This window comes from Rattus norvegicus, chromosome 14 (genome assembly GCF_036323735.1).
Source record: "Rattus norvegicus strain BN/NHsdMcwi chromosome 14, GRCr8, whole genome shotgun sequence".
Taxonomy (NCBI): Eukaryota; Metazoa; Chordata; class Mammalia; order Rodentia; family Muridae; genus Rattus; species Rattus norvegicus.
Window position 1 is genome coordinate 64,787,287 of NC_086032.1, and position 26,065 is coordinate 64,813,351.

Genomic DNA, 26,065 nt, shown 5'->3' on the forward strand with positions numbered 1-26,065 from the left:
CTGTATTGGGAGAGTATGTGGGAATGCAAAGCAGATGATAGACAGACTCATGGTACATTGTATACATACATAAAACTGTTAATAAAATGTTTCAAAATAAATACATCATTTTCATAAACAAAGAAAGATGAGGGTCATACCCTGCCTCTCACTTTGTTTTGAATTTTGTGTTGCTGTGTAACAGGACTCTGGGATTTGGCTGAATATCAACACTAATACTTCTGGAGTGGTGAGTGCCTCTCGGTGCTCCATCCCTGCCATTGTGCTCCATCCCCAATACTGGTAAACTAAACAAAGCAAAGAAAAATATCTTCTTCCATTCAAAACGTAATTCATTTTATTTTTTAACATTTTCCAAATTTCATTAGACAAAAGAAAGACATATTTAACCAATCATTGACAAAACATATCATGAACATATTAACATATATATTTCATTAAATATATTATCATTTCCTCTGTTGTATAGAACGTATGTTGTGGCTTTTAGCTTGGCTATTCTGTGCTAGATTAAATACTGGAAATTTTATGGATCAAACACTAACAGAGATCTTCTCCAAAGCAAAAATAGCTATGTAGCCAAAGTAAGGAGGTGCATAAATCTCCCTTTGTAACAATAATCTACCCTTCTAAGGTTTCTGCTGTTAGAGTTACAAATAAACAGTATATTATCTTTATAAACTCACTGTTCCTTTTCTAGGAGATTATTCTAAGAATTTAAATTGAAGTTTTTAAATCAAACCAAAATTTTTAATAAAACTTAATTTCTGTGATTCTCTATTTCACTATCTAAGATGCTGTGTGATAAAATGCCGTTAGCCAAGTAGAGCTTCTCAGCAGATATAGTCTTAGGTTTCAGGCTTTATAATCACAGACCATTGAGACAGAGGCAACTTGAGAGACATGACCAATGCGTCCCTCAGTCCTTCCAGCAGGGCATTTCCCAACTGCCTTCCCTACATAGCGCCTGCCAGGCCATTGTCTCTGATGACCTTGGCATATTCCTTGGCTGATCTGTATGGAGTCCGGGGTCTAGCGGGATCTTCAAAATCAACGTGGAAGAGACCAAACCGTCTGCTGTATCCATTGTTCCACTCAAAGTTATCCAGAAGCGACCACGCACAGTAGAGTTGGAGATTGACATCATCAACATGGATAGCTGAAATGTTTTTAAAAGAGCCATTAGCATTTCCGGGAATGTTCTGAGAACAAAAAATCACGAAAGAGTACTGGGTGCCTCTTTTGCCTGCTCTGCTGGGTATCTCAGTGGGAACAGACAAAATTCTTTTTTATCTTTTTTAACCATAGACACCACCCTGAAATAAAGTAAAGATGACATGGGACCTAATACATGTGATAATTAGCTTGATTTAGTCATCCTACACAGTGTACACCAGAGCACAAAGGGTTTTTTTTGTCTCTTGAAATAATCCCTCTTTCCAGTTTTCTGCTTGACCTGAGCAAGAGCTTCAGTTCAGAAGTTAAGTCATAGACAGGCATGGGCAACAGAATGCCCAGAACCCCAGCACTTGGAAGTTTCACACAGGAGGATGGGTGCATGTTCAAGGCAAGTTTGTTTTACCTAATGAGTTACAGATGATTTTGGACCTCATCTGAAAACTAAAAGAAGTTACTTATTATTCTAATAATGTGATCAATCATTTTGACATTTGTTTCTTCTCTTAACATACATTTTCCACTGCCTTTCCTCTCTCTCTCTCTCTCTCTCTCTCTCTCTCTCTCTCTCTCTTTCTCTCTCTGTCTGTCTCTGTCTCTGTCTCTGTCTCTGTCTCTCTCTCTGTCTCTCTGTCTCTCTCTCTCTCTCTCTCTCTCTCTCTCTCTCTCTCTCTCTCTCCCTCTCTCTCTCTCTCTCCTTCCTACCCAGAAGTAGTGTATTCAGTTACAAACACCATCCACCATCAGAATATAGCTTCTAAAAATAGGGCGAAGCCATTGATCAGTTGGATGATATGGCAGTAGTGTGCCCAGGGAATCTGAACATGTCCCTCTCCTTTATATTCCCATGAGCAAGCTGGTACATGCCTCATAGCTCTAAGATCACAAACACAAAACTGAAAAGGGTGAGTGCACAGCATGTCTACAGCCAAGTATGGAGAGCTCAAAAATGCGAATAACATTTGAAATGTGAATAAGAAATACCCAATTTAATAAAAATGGAAAAAAATGCCATAACAACCTCTGTTAATTGGTCACTGTAGCACAATACCAAAGACAGACTAGTTTATAAACAACAACCAATCATTTTCCATAGTTCAAAGAAATAAGACATCTTAAATCAAGACAATGGCAATCTCAGCATGTTGGAGGGCACTATATCAAACTTTATTAATGACACTTTCTTGCTATACCCTCATGCAGCAGAAAAGGCCAGGGATTTCCATCCTGTCTATTCAAGTATGGTCACTAATCCACCGATGATGACTCCTTCCTCATTGCCTAATCATATCCCAACATCCTCATCTCATAATACCATCACGTTGAGAACTATGACATCTACATCAATTTTAGAGAGACTGAACACATATTCTATATCTCATTGTCTATACTCTCCATCTAGACTCAGAGTGCCTGAGAACTTTAAGAACCAAATACATGACTATATACTGAAGGCTTGCACAACATCAAGCTAGACAAATAACTCAGCATGGAATGGGGAGGAGGCTGATGATGTCCCACCCCTAGCTGAAGAGCTATTTGCAATTCACAGTTTCTAGGGGAGAGTGCTGGTTTTCTTCAACATATGGCCTCTGAGTGTCTATCCATGCTCCAGTAAGAATGTTACAACTGTTCACATACAGGCAGCACTGAATGAAATCTGTGGCTTAAACTATAGAGTATTGATGGGGATGGACAGATGGCTTAGCATTTAAGAGCACTGAATGTTCTTTCAGAGGATTCAGATACAATTCCTAAAACCCACACAACAGCTCAAACCTGTTCATAACTCCAGGATCTGACATTCTCATACAGACATACATGCAGGCAAACACCAATGCACATTAATTAATTAATTAATTAATTAATTAATTAATTTGGAAGTGAAAGTGGTAGAGTGACATAGTAGAAATTGAAGATGAGGGAATGGGGTACATTGTAAATATCTGAATATATAATTTCTTAAGTGAAATTATACACTTACCATTTCTCTGCATGCTAGGAGAACAAAGTGTGGAGAAATCTAAAGCATTTCTTAGTGATGTTCATTCTTTAAGATTGGAAATTGAGTTTATATTTTTAATTACTATTTTAAGTTTCTCAGAATTCTGAAATTCTGTGACTCTTCCCTTAAGCACATTCTGTTTGAAAAATCACCATAAGCAAATTTCATGTGTGACCCACTACGATCTATTTCTCTGTGTGGAGATGAGAGAAAAGGCTGGTTTGCTTAACAAGATGGCTGTAGTCCTCAATAAACAAGGAGAAAATGAACTTTCATATAATGAATCATATTTTAATTGCACTGGGAATTGTTTTCACCCACAATGAGTCCTGTAGCTAAATAGTTGTCAGATGAAGCTCTACTCTCAATTTTTCTTTGATGTCAGTCTGCATTCTTTCGAGTTTATTAAGAAACACTGTGCTCCTCCTCTGTTATATATCTGTAGGTCTCTAAAGCCTACGAGTTTTGTTTATAGAGTCAGATATTATGCAGACAAAATATTCCTGGCAGGCTAGTACCTAGGTACAGTTGTACAAAGAGACAAGCAAAGTTTTTTGAGTCAAGTGTTTTATAAAGGGTGTAGGGGAAGAATGAAGCCAAGTTCTCTTGATATGTTTAATTGAAATCATGCTTAGAAAGTGAAAATGTGTATCAATAAAACATATTAAGCCTTACAAGAATAAAAGTACTTATGAGACATCCCTTCTTCTCTTATCTGTCGTCACTTGTGTGTATGCTTTTCCATTTGCCAAGTATAATTAGGAAAATACCTTTTCTTTTATTTTTTAAGAATACAATTTAAGTACAAAATGAGGTATCTCTGTCTCAAAACTATGAAAGCCTATTACTCATATAAAAAATATCCTCAATCCCCTTTGCTTGTTAGTTCAGCATGGGGCTAGGTGAGAACGGATGTGTTTTCTTTCCCACTTGTAGAACTACTACTGCCCAACAAGAAAGCCTGCCAGGTACAAAGCCAGACTGTTTCTACAAGCGTGCACAGTCCCACGGATCATACACAGAATGGCTGATTCATGTGCTAACCCAGGAGATAAAAACGAGGCTCTGCCTGCTTGGAAGGGAACAAAAGGAAATCTTGACAATTTCATTGTTAACTGCCAGAAGTGCAGCAGCAAGCACTAAACTGCCCGAGTGACACTGGTGGATGTCTCTGCATTTTCACTGCAGGAACACTCAAGTGGAGAATTACCTAGTTAGGTTCAGGAGCTAGCCTGCTGGAATCCTTCTCACCAGGCCATCACTGGGAAAAATTACAAAACCACACCGGAACCTGCACGCCTCTCCTCTTCCAATCTCCTTGGGAATGGAAAGAGACCATCATCACATTTCTTGTCACCATGATTTATGAGGTCCCAGATCTTGGCAGGGAGAAAAAGCACTTCTGAGAATTTGCTTTCTTTCTTTAACCAGAGTTGGAGGCAAAGTCAACACAGACCAATAGGAGTTTGGACAGCTCCACAGCATGCGAGGATAAAAATGGTACCCATTGTAAAGTCAGAGTGTAATGTGGGGCTACAAGACTATGGAAAGATGCAGGGGTGAAAGTTTTGCGGCTTGCTTCCAGTTAAGCCCTTGTAGCTATAAGAATCCCACATTAGCACTGTACTCTGTAGAGTTGTGCATTCCAACTCTCTCTCTCTCTCTCTCTCTCTCTCTCTCTCTCTCTCTCTCTCTCTCTCTCTCTCTCTCTCTCTTTCCCCTCAGTATGAATGATCTGAAGGGGGAAATGCAGTGCTTTAATAACAGCAGAGGAGAGAAAAACAGAAGAATGTAGGACATAGGTAAGATAACAGTAAGGTTGTCTAAAAACACAAAGAATCATTATTGCCTAAAATTATTGATAATACATACAAGTCTGTATGTACAAACAGATGTATTTTATATGAAAACAATATATATTGCTCTCTGTGTGTGTTTATGTGTGTATGTTATTGTATGTGTGTATATATATGTGTGCAAATATATATATACATATATATATATTTACATGTATTATATGTAGTTTGTCCAGAAAAAGCCAAACTAAAAAGAATGAAGGCAAACTTTAAGCCAAACAACCCTCATATACTTGCTCAGCAATGACCATTAGGAAGCAACCTAGATGTCCTTCAGCTGATTCAGCTGATAAAGGGATAACAAAAATGTAGGAAATATACACTATGGAATAAAACTATTCATCTATGAAAAATGAAAATTTTAAGTAAATGAATAGAACTATAAAAGATAATATCAAGTAAGGTAACCCAGACACAGACAGACATCCCATGTTCTCTCTCATCCATGTTCAGTCCCTCGCTCCAAGTCTTCAGATGTGAACATATAACTGGGAGTAATGGCAGAAGACAGGAAAGTCAGAGAGAACTGAGAGGACATTAACATGGTACGAATGATCTGAAGGGGGAAATAGGGTGCTTTAATAACAACAGAGGAGAGAAAAACATGAGAATGTAGGACATGGGTAAGATTACAGTAAGAATGTCTGAAAAAACTTACAAAGAATCATTATTGCCTAAAATTATTGATAATACATACATGTCTGTACATACAACAGATGTATTTTATATGAAAATTTTCCATGTGGGCTCACAATGTTCCTTCCAAAGATCCACAGACTATTTAACAAAAACGTCAACACCAGGCACGAGAAGGTGTCTTTTAATGTGCTCATCGGGGATTTTCGAGAGACTTCCCATACTTTCTAGGCTACTGAACACTACCACAGTGGGTAGAAAGTAAAGTTTCATTGCTGCAGACAGCATAGGGTTCAGATATAGGGGCTAGATAACCTGAGCTGGACCTAACCTGGAAGCCTTCTCACAGAGAACTAACTTCCATGGCACCAGAAGGCCCCATGAAAGTTTCCAAGAGAAGGTAGAAAATAATAACCCTATCTACTTAGAATGCCTATGAACTGTCACAACAACAACCAACAGGACACAGTAACCCTTAGAATACAATAGTATGTATTCTTTGGACATAAAAACAGTTCCCTAATTGGTCTTAAGGCCTGATGGATAAGAGAAAAGGAAAGTCTGCTACTGCAAACCTAGCCAGCTACCCATGGCTACTATAGTCATAGATCTGGGTAGAGAGCATACAACTGCCATTTTACTAAAGCACCATAATCCCTAACTACATTCTAAATATTTGTAATTATTCCTGCAGTTAAGTGTAGTTCTCTCCTCCCTAGTTGGAGTCTTGACCAGAAGCAAATTGGGGAGCAGATTTTGATTACATATCCAAAGTCACAGTCCACTGGAGGAAGCCAAGGCAGGAACACAAACCAGGAGGAAACCTGGAGGTAGTCGCTGATGTAGAGTCTATGAAGGAGTGCTGCTTACTGGCTTGCTTCCCATGGCCCAGCCTGCTCTTTTAAAAAATTCAGAACCACCAGCCCAGATATGATACCACCACCCACAACAGGCTGGGTCCTCCTCACATCAAGGACTAATTTAGAAAAGGCACTATGGGGGGTTGGGGATTTAGCTCAGTGGTAGAGTGCTTGCCTAGGAAGCGCAAGGCCCTGGGTTCAGTCCCCAGCTCCGAAAAAAAGAACCAAAAAAAAAAAAAGAAAAGAAAAAGAAAAGAAAAGAAAAAGAAAAGAAAAGGCACTATGAACTTGTCTGTCGCCCAATCATATAGAGGCCTTTTTTCAATTCAGGTTTCTTCCTCTCAGTGACTCTGGCTATATCAAGTTGACATAAAACAAGCCTACACAAAGAAAGAACCCTCCTGAATTTTCTATTTACTGCTTCATAAACCTTATCCTGTTATTCCTATCTCAAGCCCTCACCCTCACCAATGGTCCCTTTATACTTTCCTGTTTCTGTGGTGACTCACATCTGAGGATATGGGGCTGGGCATCACAGATTAGAAAGAACATACACTTATTTTTGGTTCTGTGTTACCTCACTCAGTATAATCTTCTTATATGGCCATCCATTTACTCCAAATTTCATTTTTTCTTTAAAGCTGGATGGTATTTCATTGTGTATATGCACCACATTTTCATTATATGTTCATCTGTTGAAGGGCATGTGATTTGGTTCAATGTCCTGGCTGTCATGAATAAGGCAGTGATGATCCTTGCTGAACAGGTATCCAAGAGGGAGGAGGTTCATTTCTTTGAGAATATGCCAAGGAGTGGTGTGGCTGGGTTGTATGGAAGAGTTAAAGAATTTGAGACAGACATTAGCAGACACTGCTAAACTCCAAAAACATAACAGAAACAGCTTCAGTGGTGCCTAAGACAACACAGACACAAAACTGAACAGAATGTCAAAAGATAATTGAAAGGATCTGAAGTTTATAAAGAAATAGAACTGCAAATTGGAAACAAGATGGAGTCTAAAATATCCAGTATTCCCATTAGAGAACTCCGAGGAAAGCCTTACAAGTGGAAAAAAATATCCAGAGAAAGATAGAATATCACAATTCAATAAAATTAGAGGAAGAAAGCATTGCTGAAATAAGCAAAGAAACAAATAAAAATGAAAACTTACAGCACAGAAAAGAGACAAACATTAAATGTGGGAACCATCAAAAAATCAAATATTTGAATTATAAAAATAGATGAGAGACAAGAATCCAAGATACATGCCATAGACTAGGTTTTCACAAAGGTCATAGAAGAAAACTTCCCAAACTAATGGAAGACATACTTATACCAAAACAAGAAGCAAACAATAACTAGACACAATGAAGCAAAAAACACCTCATGACATATTATATTTAAAACGCTATACATATTGAACCATGTAAAATATTTACAGGTGCCAAAGGGGAAAAAATATGAGTCTGAAGGAAATTTCCAAAGGAAATTTTTCAGTAGAAACTCTGAAAGCCAAAAGAGTCTGGAACAAAGTTCTCCAAGTTATAAAAGACAATGATAGCTAAACTAGACCACTGTATGCATCAAATATCTGCCATATTTGAAAGAGAAAAATAGTTTTCCATGAGCTAAACACAAACAAACAAATCAAGCATACGTACACACAAACACGTTCACATGCTCACACATGCACAAAGAACCCATTAAACAAAATAATGGAAGCAGTGCTTTAAACTGAACCTAGGCATAAGCATGCCCAAGAGACTGTAGAACAAAAACAAATGAAGCTACAGTTTATGAAAAACATGCTACAACTAAGAGCATAAACAAGAAAATAATAAAAGAAAAAACCCTGGAATCTACAAATGGCTTTCAATAGTAATTCTAAATAGTAATGACCTCAACCCTCAAATCAAGAGACACAGGCCAGCTGAGTAGATGAAGAAACAACATCCACCTTAAAGTGAAAAGATGGAAAAATAGTCTGAACAAATGGAAACAAGAAACAAGTGGGCATCCCCGTCCTTGTATCTGGCAGCTAATTTTGTCTGAAGGGAAGTTTCAATGTTAGGAAATCTGAAAATTATTTCATTGGGTTATCTGAAGATAGAGTCAACCTAGCATGCAATCTCATACAGAAAGCTATGCCCACGGTGTGGTAGTTTGAATGAAAATGGCCCCCATAGGATCATAGGGAGTGACATTATTTAAAAGTATTATAATGGATGGCCTTATTTGAATACGTCTAGCCTTATTGGAGGTAGTATGTCACTGTGGGTGGGCTTTGAGGTTACAGAAACTCAAGTCATGTCCAGTGACACCCACTCTGCTCTTTCTGCAGCCCATTGATCCAGATGTAAAACTCTTAGCTCCTTTCCAGCACCACATCTGCCTCCGTGTCACCATGATTCCTGCCATGATGATAATGGGATAAACCTTGAACTATAAGCCAGCCCCGATTAAATGTTTTCTTTACAATCGCTGCCATAGTCACAGTGCCTCTTCTCAGGAAGAGAAACCTAAGACACCCATTATTAGAGATTACAGTGATGGGGCAGGATGTAAACTACTTCTTGGAAATACAGTCCCCAATAATTTATCAAAAATTAAATCTGACTCATATGTGAATCTACATTGACAGTACCCCAAGACATGGAGATGTCTAATTGCTATTATAAATATTTAAATGTTAAATGCTATTATAAATATCATAGTGGGTAATCAAATAGAGTCAGACAGGTATAGAAAATAACTAAGGAAAAGAAACCAATTGGTAACTTACACAAACTCACAAAGATCTCAGTTGTTAGAAGAGCCATCAAAATACACAGTAGCCAAATTTACTGAGATGAAGGCAGAGAAACAACATTGGATGCTTCTAGTAGGCAGAAGTAGACTATCTGAGAAAGGGACACACTGCTAGCTGAAAGGAAACTCATTTATCACATGCCAGTAGAGACATTGAAATTTACTTCCAAGTTTTTTGCAAAGGTCATGAAAGACTACGAATGCCAGCATAACTCTCAGAAAATACTGAGTTTCTGAAGTTTTCTCATCTATGGTCATTCTTTAGGATAATACTGAAAAAAATAGATAACCAGGATAGGAAAAGAGAATTGCACATAACAGAAGGCCTCGTAATATCACAACAACATTATGATCGTCTGTAATTCAAACAGAGAAGCTGAGGAGAAGTTTACAACTGGAATGCTCAGAACCACTAGAAAACAAATTTCTGCTGATTCTAAACCTAGTCACACTGATAATGAATATTAATGATGACCATACTTGGTGATTATTGTATCTAACCAGACTTAACAGTGGATGACATATAGTAGCATCTACTCAGTCTGCTTAGTATAGTTTCAATGTCAGAGATAGAATGCTTGGAGCCTGAATATGTGAGAGGCTTTATCTAAGGAAGTTTATGCTAAAAGAAGAGGAATTTCTACTAGGCAACTCCTTCAAACCATAAATCACCACTGAAAGACCATGGAGTTGCTGAATTCTCGGTTGTAATTGAATGCATTTCAGCCTACTGGTTAGTTGACATCTACTTTTATTCTCATTCAATCAAAAGAAATATTCCTAGTCACCAAGCAGGATAGGTTAAATGGGAATCTGCAAAGAGGGAGCCAAAGCTGTGATATAATCTAGAGTCTTAGCGAATATAATTACGAATCTCAAGATAACGGCCCTGGATAACTAGTGAGCCCTAATGTCAAAAATCCTTGTAGCAGAAGATAAAGAGAGAAGCCACACCAGAAAGAAGATGCAGAGAAAGGAGGAGGTACTAGCAGCTACCAGAAGACAATTGAGGGTCCTAGAGCAAATTCTCTTACTTAACCTCTGAAAGGGAATTCTGATCCTGCTGAAACTTTAATTTTGAAATTCTGGTTTTTAGAACTGTGAAAAATATATTTCGGTTGTCTTTAAGTCACTAGGCTTATGGTAATTTGCGAGCACAGCCACAGGAAACTCTTTTAGAGTGGTTGCCCACTGGGCTCAGAGTCCCAAACCACCCACCTGGTCTTGCTGGGGGCTTACAAGTATCTCTCTCTGAAAGACTGTCAAAGCCAGAGAGAGAAAACCTTCTGGGGACACAGTTTGAAGCTGATTTTCTGGCAATTGCCCACACACTAACTTTGACAATGTGATTTCTGTGAGTTTGGTTGAACAATACAAGTTCATTGCAATTGAAGAAGAACATTAGCTGGGTAGCATCCTGCAGGAGACCTGGCACACTGGCTGCTTCCCCTTTCTTGGGAAAAAATAAAGGCATCGAGGTGATCTAAACAGAGAAAGATACACAATAAGACTCTCCTTCCCTCTCCCCAGTTTAACATGTGTACCTGGACAGCATCTGTGAAAATACACAGATCACCTCAACATAGGAGACCTCACCTGCAGATGGTAAAAAGAGCCACATGATCATAACTCTCTGAAAAGAGTCTTTGACTATCAGAGTTAATTTTTAAATATTTTATAGGAAAATGCCAATTAGCCAGAAATGAGCTCCACACACTTCTTAATTAACCAGTATTCCTACTCTCTCTATTACACTTGGGGAGGGGGTGTGCTGCAAATAGCAAGCAATTGAAAGGGATCATGGGATCATATAAAAATTCATAATTGTAAAGTTAATCTGAGACTAGGTATATGTCTGTATCACCTTCCACAATTTCTCCATCTGTATTAATTATGCAGTTACTTCTCTTCGGGCTCAGAAGTTGCTATTAGAGGAACCAATGTTCTTCCCAGCCAGAGGTTCATCAAAAGGGCCCATTCTTTCACCCTATCCCTTTCTCTACCCTTTTTTCTGACTTCTTTTCCTCTGGGATTTGGTTTCCTTTCCTGGAAAATGGAGGCATTAGCATATCTTCATAGGCTAATGGTGAACATTAAATAAATTAATACAGATATCTCTGGGAAGAATGCTCAGTTCCTAGTAAAGCCTAGCACACGCTACTTAGTGGTTGCAATTGTGGCTTTTATTGCTCTCCAAGTCTGGGAGGGTGAGGAGTGAAAATCTGTTCCATCTCGTCCTCCATCTGGTTTCCAACAGCTTTCCGAGGACGTAGAGTCAGCACAAAGTGCTCAATGCTGAGAAGCGGTGGAATCGGGTGCCAAGGGAAAGCACAGCATCTGGGACAGGGTTATGCTCTGTGGGAATGGGTCAGCTGTGGGTCAGGAGAAGAAGTCAGCACAGACATGGAACTTTGGGCAATGCCTCCAGAATACCGGGTGGTACTGTAGCTCCCCTATTTGAGAGAATAATGCAAGAGTTAGGAGTATCCTTCTTGACATTTCTAGGACAGACAGGCAATACCTATCCGACACTTATGAAATAAATGTGTTTCAAGGAAGAAAACAAGGAACATAGTACTATATGGTGATATTTTATACTCATTTTTTAATTCACGATTGCAGCCTATAAGGCAAGTATTCAGCAAATTATCACCACATGATCATTTCATCATAGTCTCTGAAAAGTAGAGGGGATATAAAAAAATAACTATAACATTTACTGAGTATTTGAATAGCATATCAAAAGTTCATTATTCATCAAGTCCTTTCTTTGTTGTAATGAACCTACCAGATATTACCATCATCTATATTTTACAGAGAAGGGTCCTAACGTCTAGGAAGGTTAAGGAACCTTGGTAAGATTCATGCAGCAAGGTAGTGGGTTGAGATAGGAACTCAAGAGGGCAGTAGCAGCAAAGTCTACATGTGGAGCCTGCACAATTTGAAGATGTATTTGAATGAGAAAGTATGAGACATGGCTAAAGGACCACTTCGCTTAATGAAATAGAACCCATGGATCCAACAGTGAGTTGGAGTTATATGGTGCCCTCAGCCAAGGTAATTTGTACTTAGCAGAATCTGACTTTGACTGATTGTCACCAGTTGTTATTGTTTGAATGTGAAATGTTCCCCACATAAGCTAGTGTCCCTGGTGATTTAGAAGACGGGGCTACCTGGAGGAAGTAGGAGGAGGCCTTCGAGTTTATTGTCACACCCACTTCCTATATTCTGTCTCTCTGATATATTGAGATTCAATTAATCTCTAGTAACCATGGGCTTCCTGTCACCATGATGGATTTCTAGCCCCTCCAACTGTGAGCCAAAATAAATCCTTCTTCCCTTAAGTTGAGTTTTGTCAGGTACTAGGTAACAGCAGCGGAAGGCTTAAAGACTAATGGAGGTTTATATACTGATGGGGAATAAAAGGAGATGCACTAGGGAAATAGGCTGCAGTGCTCAAATATATATTGTGGAGTTGACTAAACAAAACCCATCTCAAACTGCTAATGGCCTAGTAAAAATGGAGTGCCACAATTCCTTTTGCTTCCAAAATACTAAGTTTCTTTCTACCTCAGCACCCACCTTATGCTGTACTAGAGGCTAGACCTGACACCCACTGTCATTCTCAAGTGCTGGGACACTGTGTCCATCCTCTCCAACACAAAGAGCTCTGTTCTGTCTTTATCTAGTTGTTCACCTTTGAATTAAATTCTTTCATGAATGAGTCCAACTAGTAGATCCCATAACACTTTGACCTAATGAAACCAGAGATTTCTCAGCCCACACCTTGGAGAGGTAAAACTCAGAGTTTGGATATCTCTTGAGTGGAATAAGTACATTCAACCAATATTGGGCAGCCAGATGATGGGACCACTCCAGAAGAATGAAGACCAAAGCAATCCAAGAGAAGGAATGGTGCCTGTGAAAACAGATCTGGCAGAGTCCCTGTGAGAAAGATTAAAAGAGTGATTAATTTGATGGCATCAAAATGAATAGCAGGGAAATATCACAAGGAAGACCCAAGACCAGTTCCTCATCAAAACTGTAGGCTTTTCCTTAGTTCTAGTCCAAAAAGATAGAAAATCAATGAAGAGTTTTAAGAAGGGGAGTTATTTTAGCGAATTTGCACACCTGCAAGTTTGCTGTGGCCTCTGTGGAGAACAGATCTGAGCATGGGAAGAACAGATCTGAGCATGGGAAGAACAGATCTGAACATGGATGGAATGAAACAGCAAGAGTTGCAGGAAGCAGGCAGAGGTGACAGTAGTCCGTTGGATAGAGACAGCAGGAGGGATGTAGTGAGAACACAGAGAAGTGAGTTGGTTTGATATGTACTCAAATATTTACAAGTATGCTGACAATTTGTGATGAAGGAGATATAAAAGCAAAGGACGACTTCATTGGTAACTGTGTCAATTTCTGGATTAGGAAATACTGGACAGAGACAAGTTTTGGCAGAGAAGCGGGAAGACAGAGTGAAGTCTGGTTATAGTGACCTTACATTGCTTTTCTTGACATCCAAATATAAGATGAAGGCACCGTTTGAGATGTTGATTTTAATTTTAGAACTTTCACACAGAGATGATAATTGAAATCATGGCCGTTAAGAGACATAAGAGAATCAGACCAGCAAAACAAAACAAAACAAAAACAAAAACAAGAAACAAAAACCAAAGAAATGTGAGCGTAAGGCTGACAGAATTCTAACAACTGAAGCTGAGGCTCTGTCTCCACAGCTTGTGATCTTGACCAAGAAGGACATGGAAAGTTACAAGTTAGAAACAGGAGGACTTTTTTCTTCCACGTCTGCCTTGATACAATTAGCTTCCATTTCATTAAGTAAGTAAGATTACTTGTTTAAAGACTATCGTGTACTCCAGACTCTGTGCCCCAGAAAGTCAGAAAGGACCTAGATCCTCTATCCTTGTGATCAGTTTACAGTGCTTAGAGTGAATGGCTGTCAGTAGATATTACATTGGACATTTCGTCAGTAATATAAGAGCATAGAGAAAGCAGTTATTAAAAAGTATAATGGCTTTTTGACCAAAGTGACAGAATTCACTTCCAAGTTCAACTTTTGGAGTAATCAGAAGATGTAGAACTTACTATTCCTGCACTCAGATAAATATATTTTGCATGCTGAGAACCCGAATGCATTGTTGTTCTTCAATTCCTAGACCAAGTCTCTCTTCAGTTAGCAGCATCCCTATATGTATACAACAAATGTCAAATAAATCATAGCTGATGCTCTTTTAAAAGCCATTGTCAGAGATGTCAATGCCACCTTCTGTCACTAACAAAAGTAGAACAAGCTCACCATACGGCCCCTATAATACTCAGAGTGCCTGGGTACAGCAGCCACTGTAACTGCTTAGAGCTAAGGGGCACAGGAAGATGAGCTGTGAAGAACAGAGAAGAAAGAATCCTGACACTTCATTAAAAATGCACCTGTGTATGTTTTAGTTTTCACATTGCTGGCACCAAGTTCAAGCCCAGGTGGGCAACACCTCACCCAGACTGCCCATCCTGGCCTACTACACAAGTCTTGCTAGTCTGCTCTTTAAGGACAGGGAAGGACACTGCTTGGTGATGCAGGCACAAGCTGTTCAGGGAAGAGACTTTGCTCAGCACATTTCAGCTCTGGAGAAAGGCTGGGCTTATTTCTGAGAGCCACATAAAATAAATAATCATGCAACTGCAGATTCGTTCTGATCGGGCTTCTGACAGCTGCTCCGAGAGGTGGGTCCTTGCAAGCCCATCTTTCAACAGTGAACTGACCCAAAGATCCAGGAAAGCTCCAGACAGGACCATATGGCCGGGAATAAAAACATATTTCAAACTCTGTTTATTATGCATATCTTTCAAGGGTTCACTATTCTGTGATGAAACATTGCACCTGCAAGGCTTTAATAAGCTTCCCAAGCAAGTACAATTATAAAATCACAGACACCTGAAGACTTTGGCTTCTCAGCTACTCAGACAAGCACTGCCCACTGATGGCTGGTCTCATTCTTTTTAATTATATGGGCTCACAATGTTTTGTAAGCTGTGATCAATACTTATTCAGAAAATACAACTCCTTGTAGACTACAGGGTGAAAGCCATATAATATTGCTCCACCTAAACTTTGGGAACACCAACATTATTGCATACAAAGCTCACCAATCTACCCAAAATTCAAAGAAATGATTCCCATGCAGCCCTGCAATGCCATGAAAGCATTTGATAGGAACTAAGGGTAGACCTCAGTTATCAGTAATACCCATAGTGAAAAATGGATTTTCCTGAAAATTGGGTCCTAGAGTTCCACATCTGTTCCAAATCTTTGAGAAGCACAGATGTTCATGATTTCCTCAATGCATAGCCACTGAGAGACTACTGTGTGCTAAACACCAGGCTATGTGTGCAGCATCAGGAGTCAGTGTTCTCATTGAGAAGATGGACTCAACAAAAAGTGGCTTGAGAATACACAAAAACATGGGCTATCAAAAAAAACTGGGAATACAGATTTCACCATCCTGTGAAGATGGAAACTTGAAAATTACTTGAGTTCTCTAGCTAGTCATCTATGTGACGGTGTATAGCATCTCAAGGTTAGAAGAATGTTCTTGTGTCATCATCACTGGTCAGAGCAGTATGTCACCTCTCAGGGCTTTAATTTCTATTTTTGCTCTAGTCTAAGGATGAACAAAGTATTTATGTCCAAGACTGTTATCATAGCTTAGTGACTGACTGGCATGAAATGTATAATTATATGTCTACCACACTGCAATCTCTCTCTCTCTCTCTTTCTCTCTCTCTCTCTCTCTCTCTCTCTCTCTCTCTCTCTCTCTCCATCCCTCCCTCCCTCCCTCCTTCCCACCGTCCCTCCCTTTCCCTGCAATGTGTATGTCTCAACTTCCCCATCTGCCTTCACTCCTTCCCTCCCACTATCTCCCTCTCACTCACCCTCTCTTCCCCCTCTTTCCCTCTCTCCTTTTCCCCTTCACTGTCTCCTTCTACCACTCCCTTCCTTCTCAAAACTAATAATCTAGGTGAAATTTGGAAGCTGTGTATCTTTCTGCTCAAACAATATACAGAAGTCCCAATTTGTATTTTAGGAATGGTTTAGCCTAATTTAAGTTGGTTGAGCCTAACTGATACTTGAGAATCACAGAATTATTGTATCCTATGAAGGGGGTAAAAGAGAAACCAGGCTGTTTCTTGTAGGCTTTGAAAGACTTCTGACAACTCCATTGCAGGAGGACAGAGGACACAGAATGACACTTGAACTCGGTACCAATGCCTCATGTGGAGCACGTGACTGACAGCCGTATGTCCAAGCAGAGTCTATTTCTATTCAACTCACTGCCTTTCATATATCCACGATGGGGTTTTGGTGGCTGCATTTAAAAAGACACAAATGTTCCCATGAGGCATGAGCAGAAAAGGCAGAGAGATTAGAGAATGTGTAAGGGGCTGCATTTCTCTTTGAAGTACAGAGAGAACCATCAGCAAACGAAGAGTGGGGATATGCAGAACTCTAGTTTCTTTCCTCTGGCTCATGGTAGGAGACTTCAGGTCTTTACATTCCACCCTTTCACTACCATGGTTTCAATTGCAACATGCATACTCAACGGTAAGCCACTTAACTGCAGTAGTGGAAACCCACAGACCACCTCTCCCTGCTACTGATTACATCCAAGAGCAGCTTTCGCAAATGAGCAGTGGGATGAATTTGTTAGCTCCCCTTTGGAGCTAATAAAATAGCAAAATTCCCATTTGCGAGGCATTTACAGGATGCCAAGCTCAGTTTGAAGTTTCCCATGCACGAAGCACTTGCTCTTTCCCACAGCCCTATAATATAGATCCTATTACTGTTCCCATTTTACCCAATGAGATACCTGAGGCACTGTGAAGCCATTCCATTTGCCCAAGGCCTTGCATTTGGAGAAAAACTCTAGCATAGTCTCCTCTTGCAGAATGGAGTGGATTAGCAATTTGAAGAGAATGCTTGAAGGACAGCTATCTCACCCTATTTTCATTAAGTATAAAAGTTAGTCTTGCATTCAATCAATATCTATTGCTTTTCTCCCAAGCTACTGAGAATATAGGAACAAATAGGGTGATAACCCTTCCTGTCTTCAAGGGCTCCTCTATGAAAGAAGAGACATGTCAAGGAGCAGCTGTAGTGCAGTGATCTGATGAAAACACTGGGTACTACAAGGATAAAACAAGGAAGTCCTAGTTTAGAAAAAGTTTTAGAGGAAAAGAATACCAAAGAGTGCTTCTTAGTCTATTTAATTTAATTTTTTGAGAATTTAATATAAGAATTTGCATCATTTTCCCTCTCTCCCTCTTCAACTTCTTTCACTTCTTGTCCACTCCTACAATTAGTGAGCTCTTCTTTAATTATTAATACAAATATATTTACATATATTTATACCACATGTAAATATGTGTGTGTGTGTGTCCAATGTGCTGAGTCTAGTAAGTTTTGTTTATATGTATATTCATTTAGAGTTGACCATTTGGAAATGGATAAATTATCAGGGGTTTCATCCATGAAAAATACTGATTATTCCTTTCTCAGAATTTGATTTGCCTGTAGTTCTTCATCTGTGGATAGGGCCTTGTGAGATTTCTCCTATCCATGCTCGTATGTCACATGGTGGTTGTCATTGTACAGGTCTTGTTCAGACAGCATATTGCTAAGATTTCATGGGTGCGGCCTCCCTATCTTATTCAGAAGACACTATTTCACAGAAGATGTCCTGATGCTCTAACTCTTACATTCTTTCTGCTTCCCCTATTCCTGGATATTCACTGAGTCATAAGCACTTGATTTGTGCTGTAGATGTATCAGCTAGGGTTGAACACGCCATCAGCAGATGTTCTCTGGATTTTGATAGTATGGGATATTGGAGTAGCCTGAAGAGATGAACAGGGTGGGGGTGTTGGTTTTAAGCAATTGGCACAAGTGTTCACAGTGTGTGAACATTTCTGAGGTGAGTGGTATATAAACATAAAACTCTGGGAAGTAAGTGTGCAAGTACCAAGTCTAAGTCTGAATCTAGGAAAAGCCATTACTCCTGATCAAAGACAGCTACTTCCCCTTTACTGGGCCCTTCACCTATTCCTTTTGAAATGCACTTCTGTCCTCAATAAGTTAGATGAATGCTATTGGTCCCCATCACTGGAAAAGCAATCTACTTTACTTAGGTAATCTTCATAGTAATTTTACCCAGAAACATCCTCACCCATACACCCAATTTATCTAACCACATATCTAAAGACCTTGTGGTCTAGTCAAGTTGATACAAAGTTAACAGTATTAAAAACATCTAATGTGGGGGTTGGGGATTTAGCTCAGTGGTAGAGCGCTTGCCTAGCAAGCGCAAGGCCCTGGGTTCTGTCCCAAGGCTGGAAAAAAAGAAAAGAATAAAAAACATCTAATGTGAACTTGGCACGGGGCAGAGCTGGTGCTCAAGATCCTCTCCCACACCCAGATAAAGCTTGACTCCTAGGAGAGCCTTCAGGTGAGACATAAACCCACCCCCACCCCAATATCTTGTCTAACTGGGATCCCCACAGGGCCCAGTGGAAGAGGGCCCTATCCATCCTGCCCTGCCTGAGACACATTTTTTTTTAAATTTATTTAATACTTAATAATAATTCATGGTTTCCGGGCAAACATCCCCCTCCACCCTCCCCTTCATTATGGGTGTTCCCCTCCCAACCCTCCCCCCTCCCCTTCATTATGGGTGTTCCCCTCCCAACCCTCCCCCCATTGCCGCCCTCCCCCCAACAGTCTAGTTCACTGGGGGTTCAGTCTTAGCAGGACCCAGGGCTTCCCCTTCCACTGGTGCTCTTACTAGGATATTCATTGCTACCTATGACGTCAGAGTCCAGGGTCAGTCCATGTATAGTCTTTAGGTAGTGGCTTAATCCCTGGAAGCTCTGGTTGCTTGGCATTGTTGTACATATGGGGTCTCGAGCCCCTTCAAGCTCTTCCAGTTCTTTCTCTGATTCCTTCAACGGGGGTCCTATTCTCAGTTCAGTGGTTTGCTGCTGGCATTCGCCTCTGTATTTGCTGTATTCTGGCTGTGTCTCTCAGGAGCGATCTACATCCGGCTCCTGTCGGTCTGCACTTCTTTGCTTCATCCATCTTGTCTAATTGGGTGGCTGTATATGTATGGGCCACATGTGGGGCAGGCTCCGAATGGGTGTTCCTTCAGTCTCTGTTTTAATCTTTGCCTCTCCCTTCCCTGCCAAGGGTATTCTTTTTCCTCATTTAAAGAAGGAGTGAAGCATTCACATTTTGATCATCCGTCTTGAGTTTCGTTTGTTCTAGGGATCTAGGGTAATTCAAGCATTTGGGCTAAAAGCCACTTATCAATGAGTGCATACCATGTATGTCTTTCTGTGATTGGGTTAGCTCACTCAGGATGATATTTTCCAGTTCCAACCATTTGCCTACGAATTTCATAAACTCGTTGTTTTTGATAGCTGAGGAATATTCCATTGTGTAGATGTACCACATTTTCTGTATCCATTCCTCTGTTGAAGGGCATCTGGGTTCTTTCCATTTTCTGGCTATTATAAATAAGGCTGCGATGAACATAGTGGAGCACGTGTCTCTTTTATATGTTGAGGCATTTTTTGGGTATATGCCCAAGAGAGGTATAGCTGGATCCTCAGGCAGGTCAATGTCCAATTTTCTGAGGAACCTCCAGACTGATTTCCAGAATGGTTTTACCAGTCTGCAATCCCACCAACAATGGAGGAGTGTTCCTCTTTCTCCACATCCTCGCCAGCATCTGCTGTCACCTGAGTTTTTGATCTTAGCCATTCTCGCTGGTGTGAGGTGAAATCTCAGGGTTGTTTTGATTTGCATTTCCCTTATGACTAAAGATGTTGAACATTTCTTTAGGTGTTTCTCAGCCATTCGGCATTCCTCAGCTGTGAATTCTTTGTTTAGCTCTGAACCCCATTTTTAATAGGGTTATTTGTTTCCCTGCGGTCTAACTTCTTGAGTTCTTTGTATATTTTGGATATAAGGCCTCTATCTGTTGTAGGATTGGTAAAGATCTTTTCCCAATCTGTTGGTTGCCGTTTTGTCCTAACCACCGTGTCCTTTGCCTTACAGAAGCTTTGCAGTTTTATGAGATCCCATTTGTCGATTCTTGATCTTAGAGCATAAGCCATTGGTGTTTTGTTCAGGAAATTTTTTCCAGTGCCCATGTGTTCCAGATGCTTCCCTAGTTTTTCTTCTATTAGTTTGAGTGTGTCTGGTTTGATGTGGAGGTCCTTGATCCACTTGGACTTAAGCTTTGTACAGGGTGATAAGGATGGATCAATCTGCATTCTTCTACATGTTGCCCTCCAGTTGAACCAGCACCATTTGCTGAAAATGCTATCTTTTTTCCATTGGATGGTTTTGGCTCCTTTGTCAAAAATCAAGTGACCATAGGTGTGTGGGTTCATTTCTGGGTCTTCAATTCTATTCCATTGGTCTATCTGTCTGTCTCTGTACCAATACCATGCAGTTTTTATCACTATTGCTCTGTAATACTGCTTGAGTTCAGGGATAGTGATTCCCCCTGAAGTCCTTTTATTGTTGAGGATAGCTTTAGCTATCCTGGGTTTTTTGTTATTCCAGATGAATTTGCAAATTGTTCTGTCTAACTCTTTGAAGAATTGGATTGGTATTTTGATGGGGATTGCATTGAATTTGTAGATTGCTTTAGGTAAAATGGCCATTTTTACTATACTAGTCCTGCCAATCCATGAGCATGGGAGATCTTTCCATCTTCTGAGGTCTTCTTCAATTTCTTTCCTCAGTGTCTTGAAGTTCTTATTGTACAGATCTTTTACTTGCTTGGTTAAAGTCACACCGAGGTACTTTATATTATTTGGGTCTATTATGAAGGGTGTCGTTTCCCTAATTTCTTTCTCGGCTTGTTTCTCTTTTGTATAGAGGAAGGCAACTGATTTATTTGAGTTAATTTTATACCCAGCCACTTTGCTGAAGTTGTTTATCAGCTTTAGTAGTACTCTGGTGGAACTTTTGGGATCACTTAAATATACTATCATATCATCTGCAAATAGTGATATTTTGACTTCTTCTTTTCCGATCTGTATCCCCTTGACCTCCTTTGTTGTCTGATTGCTCTGGCTAGAACTTCAAGAACTATATTGAATAAGTAGGGAGAGAGTGGGCAGCCTTGTCTAGTCCCTGATTTTAGTGGCATTGCTTCAAGTTTCTCTCCATTTAGTTTAATGTTAGCAACTGGTTTGCTGTATATGGCTTTTACTATGTTTAGGTATGGGCCTTGAATTCCTATTCTTTCCAGGACTTTTATCATGAAGGGGTGTTGAATTTTGTCAAATGCTTTCTCAGCATCTAATGAAATGATCATGTGGTTGTGTTCTTTCAGTTTGTTTATATAATGGATCACATTGATGGTTTTCCTTATATTAAACCATCCCTGCATGCCTGGGATGAAGCCTACTTGATCATGGTGGATGATTGTTTTGATGTGCTCTTGGATTCGGTTTGCCAGAATTTTATTGAGTATTTTTGCGTCGATATTCATAAGGGAAATTGGTCTGAAGTTCTCTTTCTTTGTTGTGTCTTTGTGTGGTTTAGGTATAAGAGTAATTGTGGCTTCATAGAAGAAATTCGGTAGTGCTCCATCTGTTTCAATTTTGTGGAATAGTTTGGATAATATTGGTATGAGGTATTCTATGAAGGTCTGATAGAATTCTGCACTAAGCCCGTCTGGACCTGGGCTGTTTTTGGTTGGGAGAACTTTAATGACTGCTTCTATTTCCTTAGGAGTTATGGGGTTGTTTAACTGGTTTATCTGTTCCTGATTTAACTTCGATACCTGGTATCTCTCTAGGAAATTGTCCATTTCCTGAAGATTTTCAAGTTTTGTTGAATATAGGTTTTTATAGTAAGATCTGATGATTTTTTGAATTTCCTCTGAATCTGTTGTTATGTCTCCCTTTTCATTTCTGATTTTGTGAATTTGGACGCACTCTCTGTGTCCTCTCGTTAGTCTGGCTAAGGGTTTATCTATCTTGTTGATTTTCTCAAAGAACCAACTTTTGGTTCTGTTGATTCTTTCTATGGTCCTTTTTGTTTCTACTTGGTTGATTTCTGCTCTGAGTTTGATTATTTCCTGCCTTCTACTTCTCCTGGGTGTATTTGCTTCTTTTTGTTCTAGAGCTTTTAGGTGTGCTGTCAAGCTGCTGACATATGCTCTTTCCTGTTTCTTTCTGCAGGCACTCAGCGCTATGAGTTTTCCTCTTAGCACAGCTTTCATTGTGTCCCATAAGTTTGGGTATGTTGTATCTTCAATTTCATTAAATTCTAAAAAGTTTTTAATTTCTTTCTTTATTTCTTCCTTGACCAGGTTACCATTGAGTAGAGCATTGTTCAATTTCCACGTATATGTGGGCATTCTTCCCTTATTGTTATTGAAGACCAGTTTTAGGCCGTGGTGGTCCGATAGCCCGCATGGGATTATTTCTATCTTTCTGTACCTGTTGAGGACCGTTTTTTGACCAATTATATGGTCAATTTTGGAGAAAGTACCATGAGGAGCTGAGAAGAAGGTATATCCTTTTGCTTTAGGATAGAATGTTCTATAAATATCCGTTAAGTCCATTTGGCTCATGACTTCTCTTAGTCTGTCGACATCACTGTTTAATTTCTGTTTCCATGATCTGTCCATTGATGAGAGTGGGGTGTTGAAATCTCCCACTATTATTGTGTGAGGTGCAATGTGTGTTTTGAGCTTTAGTAAGGTTTCTTTTTCGTATGTAGGTGCCCTTGTATTTGGGGCATAGATATTTAGGATTGGGAGTTCATCTTGGTGGATTTTTCCTTTGATGAAAATGAAGTGTCCTTCCTTATCTTTTTTGATGACTTTTAGTTGGAAATTGATTTTATTTGATATTAGAATGACTACTCCAGCTTGCTTCTTCTGACCATTTGCTTGGAAAGTTGTTTTCCAGCCTTTCACTCTGAGGTAGTGTCTGTCTTTGTCTCTGAGGTGTGTTTCCTGTAGGCAGCAGAATGCAGGGTCCTCGTTGCGTATCCAGGTTGTTAATCTATGTCTTTTTATTGGGGAGTTGAGGCCATTGATATTGAGAGATATTAAGGAATAGTGATTATTGCTTCCCGTTATATTCATATTTGGATGTGAGGTTATGTTTGTGTGCTTTCATTCTCTTTGTTTTGTTGCCAAGACGATTAGTTTCTTGCTTCTTCTAGGGTACAGCTTGCCTCCTTATGTTGGGCTTTACCATTTATTATCCTTTGTAGTGCTGGATTTGTAGAAAGATATTGTGTAAATTTGGTTTTGTCATGGAATATCTTGGTTTCTCCATCAATGTTAATTGAGAGTTTTGCTGGATACAGTAACCTGGGCTGGCATTTGTGTTCTCTTAGGGTCTGTATGACATCAGTCCAGGATCTTCTGGCCTTCATAGTTTCTGGCGAGAAGTCTGGTGTGATTCTGATAGGTCTCCCTTTATATGTTACTTGACCGTTTTCCCTTACTGCTTTTAATATTCTTTCTTTATTTTGTGTGTTTGGTGTTTTGACAATTATGTGACGGGAGGTGTTTCTTTTCTGGTCCAATCTATTTGGAGTTCTGTAGGCTTCTTGTATGTCTATGGGTATCTCTTTTTTTAGGTTAGGGAAGTTTTCTTCTATGATTTTGTTGAAGATATTTACTGGTCCTTTGAGCTGGGAGTCTTCACTCTCTTCTATACCTATTATCCTTAGGTTTGATCTTCTCATTGAGTCCTGGATTTCCTGTATGTTTTGGACCAGTAGCTTTTTCCGCTTTACATTATCTTTGACAGTTGAGTCAATGATTTCTATGGAATCTTTTGCTCCTGAGATTCTCTCTTCCATCTCTTGTATTCTGTTGGTGAAGCTTGTATCTACAGCTCCTTGTCTCTTCTTTTGGTTTTCTATATCCAGGGTTGTTTCCATGTGTTCTTTGTTGATTGCTTCTATTTCCATTTTTAATTCCTTCAACTGTTTGATTGTGTTTTCCTGGAATTCTTTCAGGGATTTTTGTGTCTCCTCTCTATGGGCTTCTACTTGTTTATTTATGTTTTCCTGGAATTCTTTCAGGGATTTTTGCGATTCTTTCAGGTATTTTTGCGATTCCTCTCTGTAGGCTTCTACTTGTTCTCTAAGGGAGTTCTTCACGTCTTTCTTGAAGTCCCCAGCATCATGATCAAAAATGATTTTGAAACTAGATCTTGCTTTTCTGGTGTGTTTGGATATTCCCTGTTTGTTTTGATGGGAGAATTGGGCTCCGATGGTGCCATGTAGTCTTGGTTTCTGTTGCTTGGGTTCCTGCGCTTGCCTCTCGCCATCAGATTATCTCTAGTGTTACTTTGTTCTGCTATTTCTGACAGTGGCTAGACTGTCCTATAAGCCTGTGTGTCAGGAGTGCTGTAGACCTGTTTTCCTCTCTTTCAGTCAGTTATGGGGACAGAGTGTTCTGCTTTCGGGCGTGTAGTTTTTCCTCTCTACAGGTCTTCAGCTGTTCCTGTGGGCCTGTGTCTTGAGTTCACCAGGCAGCTTTCTTGCAGCAGAAAAGTTGGTCTTACCTGTGGTCCCGAGGCTCAAGTTCGCTCGTGGGGTGCTGCTCACGGGCTCTCTGCAGCGGCAGCAACCAGGAAGACTAGTGCCGCCGTTTCCGGGAGCTTCAGTGCACCAGGGTTCCAGATGGTCTTTGGCTTTTTCCTCTGGCGTCTGAGATGTGTGTGCAGAGAGCAGTCTCTTCTGGTTTCCCAGGCTTGTCTGCCTCTCTGAAGGTTCAGCTCTCCCTCCCATGGGATTTGGGTGCAGAGAACTGTTTATCTGGTCTGTTTCCTTCCGTTCTGGTGGTGTCTCAGGCAGGGGTCCTGCCGCTCCTGGGCCCTCCCCCACGGGAGCCCAGAGGCCTTATACAGTTTCTTCTTGGGCCAGGGATGTGGGCAGGGGTGAGCAGTGTTGGTGGTCTCTTCTGCTCTGCAGCCTCAGGAGTGCCCACCTGACCAGGCGGTTGGGTCTCTCTCTCACAGGGTCTGGGGGCAGAGAGCTGCTGCGGGCCCGGATCCGCGGGTGTGGGACTTCCGGTAAACACAGAACGTGCCCAGTCCTAGAGGAATTCTGCTTCCCTGTGTCCCAAGCTCACCAGGCAGCTTTCTTGCAGCAGAAAAGTTGGTCTTACCTGTGGTCCCGGGGCTCAAGTTCACTCGTGGGGTGCTGCCCACGGGCTCTCTGCAGCGGCAGCAACCAGGAAGCTCAGTCTGCACTTCTTTGCTTCATCCATCTTGTCTAATTGGGTGGCTGTATATGTATGGGCCACATGTGGGGCAGGCTCTGAATGGGTGTTCCTTCAGTCTCTGTTTTAATCTTTGCCTCTCTATTCCCTGCCAAGGGTATTCTTGTTCCCCTTTAGAGAAAGAGTGAAGCATTCACATTTTGATCATCCGTCTTGAGTTTCATTTGTTCTAGGCATCTAGGGTAATTCAAGCATTTGGGCTAATAGCCACTTATCAGTGAGTGCATACCATGTATGTCTTTCTGTGATTGGGTTACCTCACTCAGGATGATATTTTCCAGTTCCAACCATTTGCCTACGAATTTCATAAAGCCGTTGTTTTTGATAGCTGAGTAATATCTGAGACACATTTTCATTCAGGCCCACAACTTATCCCAGGGC

General features: G+C 40.3%; 1 protein-coding gene across 1 annotated transcript in view; it reads right to left on the reverse strand.

Annotated features, from left to right (window-relative positions):
• Positions 1–314: 314 nt before the first annotated feature.
• Positions 315–26,065, reverse strand: part of Gba3 (glucosylceramidase beta 3) — a 146,443-nt gene continuing 120,692 nt past the window's right edge. Inside the window, exon 5 of the mRNA NM_001395627.1 lies at positions 315–1,159. Coding sequence (NP_001382556.1) covers positions 957–1,159 — 203 coding nt within the window. The 3' untranslated portion in view covers positions 315–956. The remainder of the gene's footprint in view (positions 1,160–26,065) is intronic.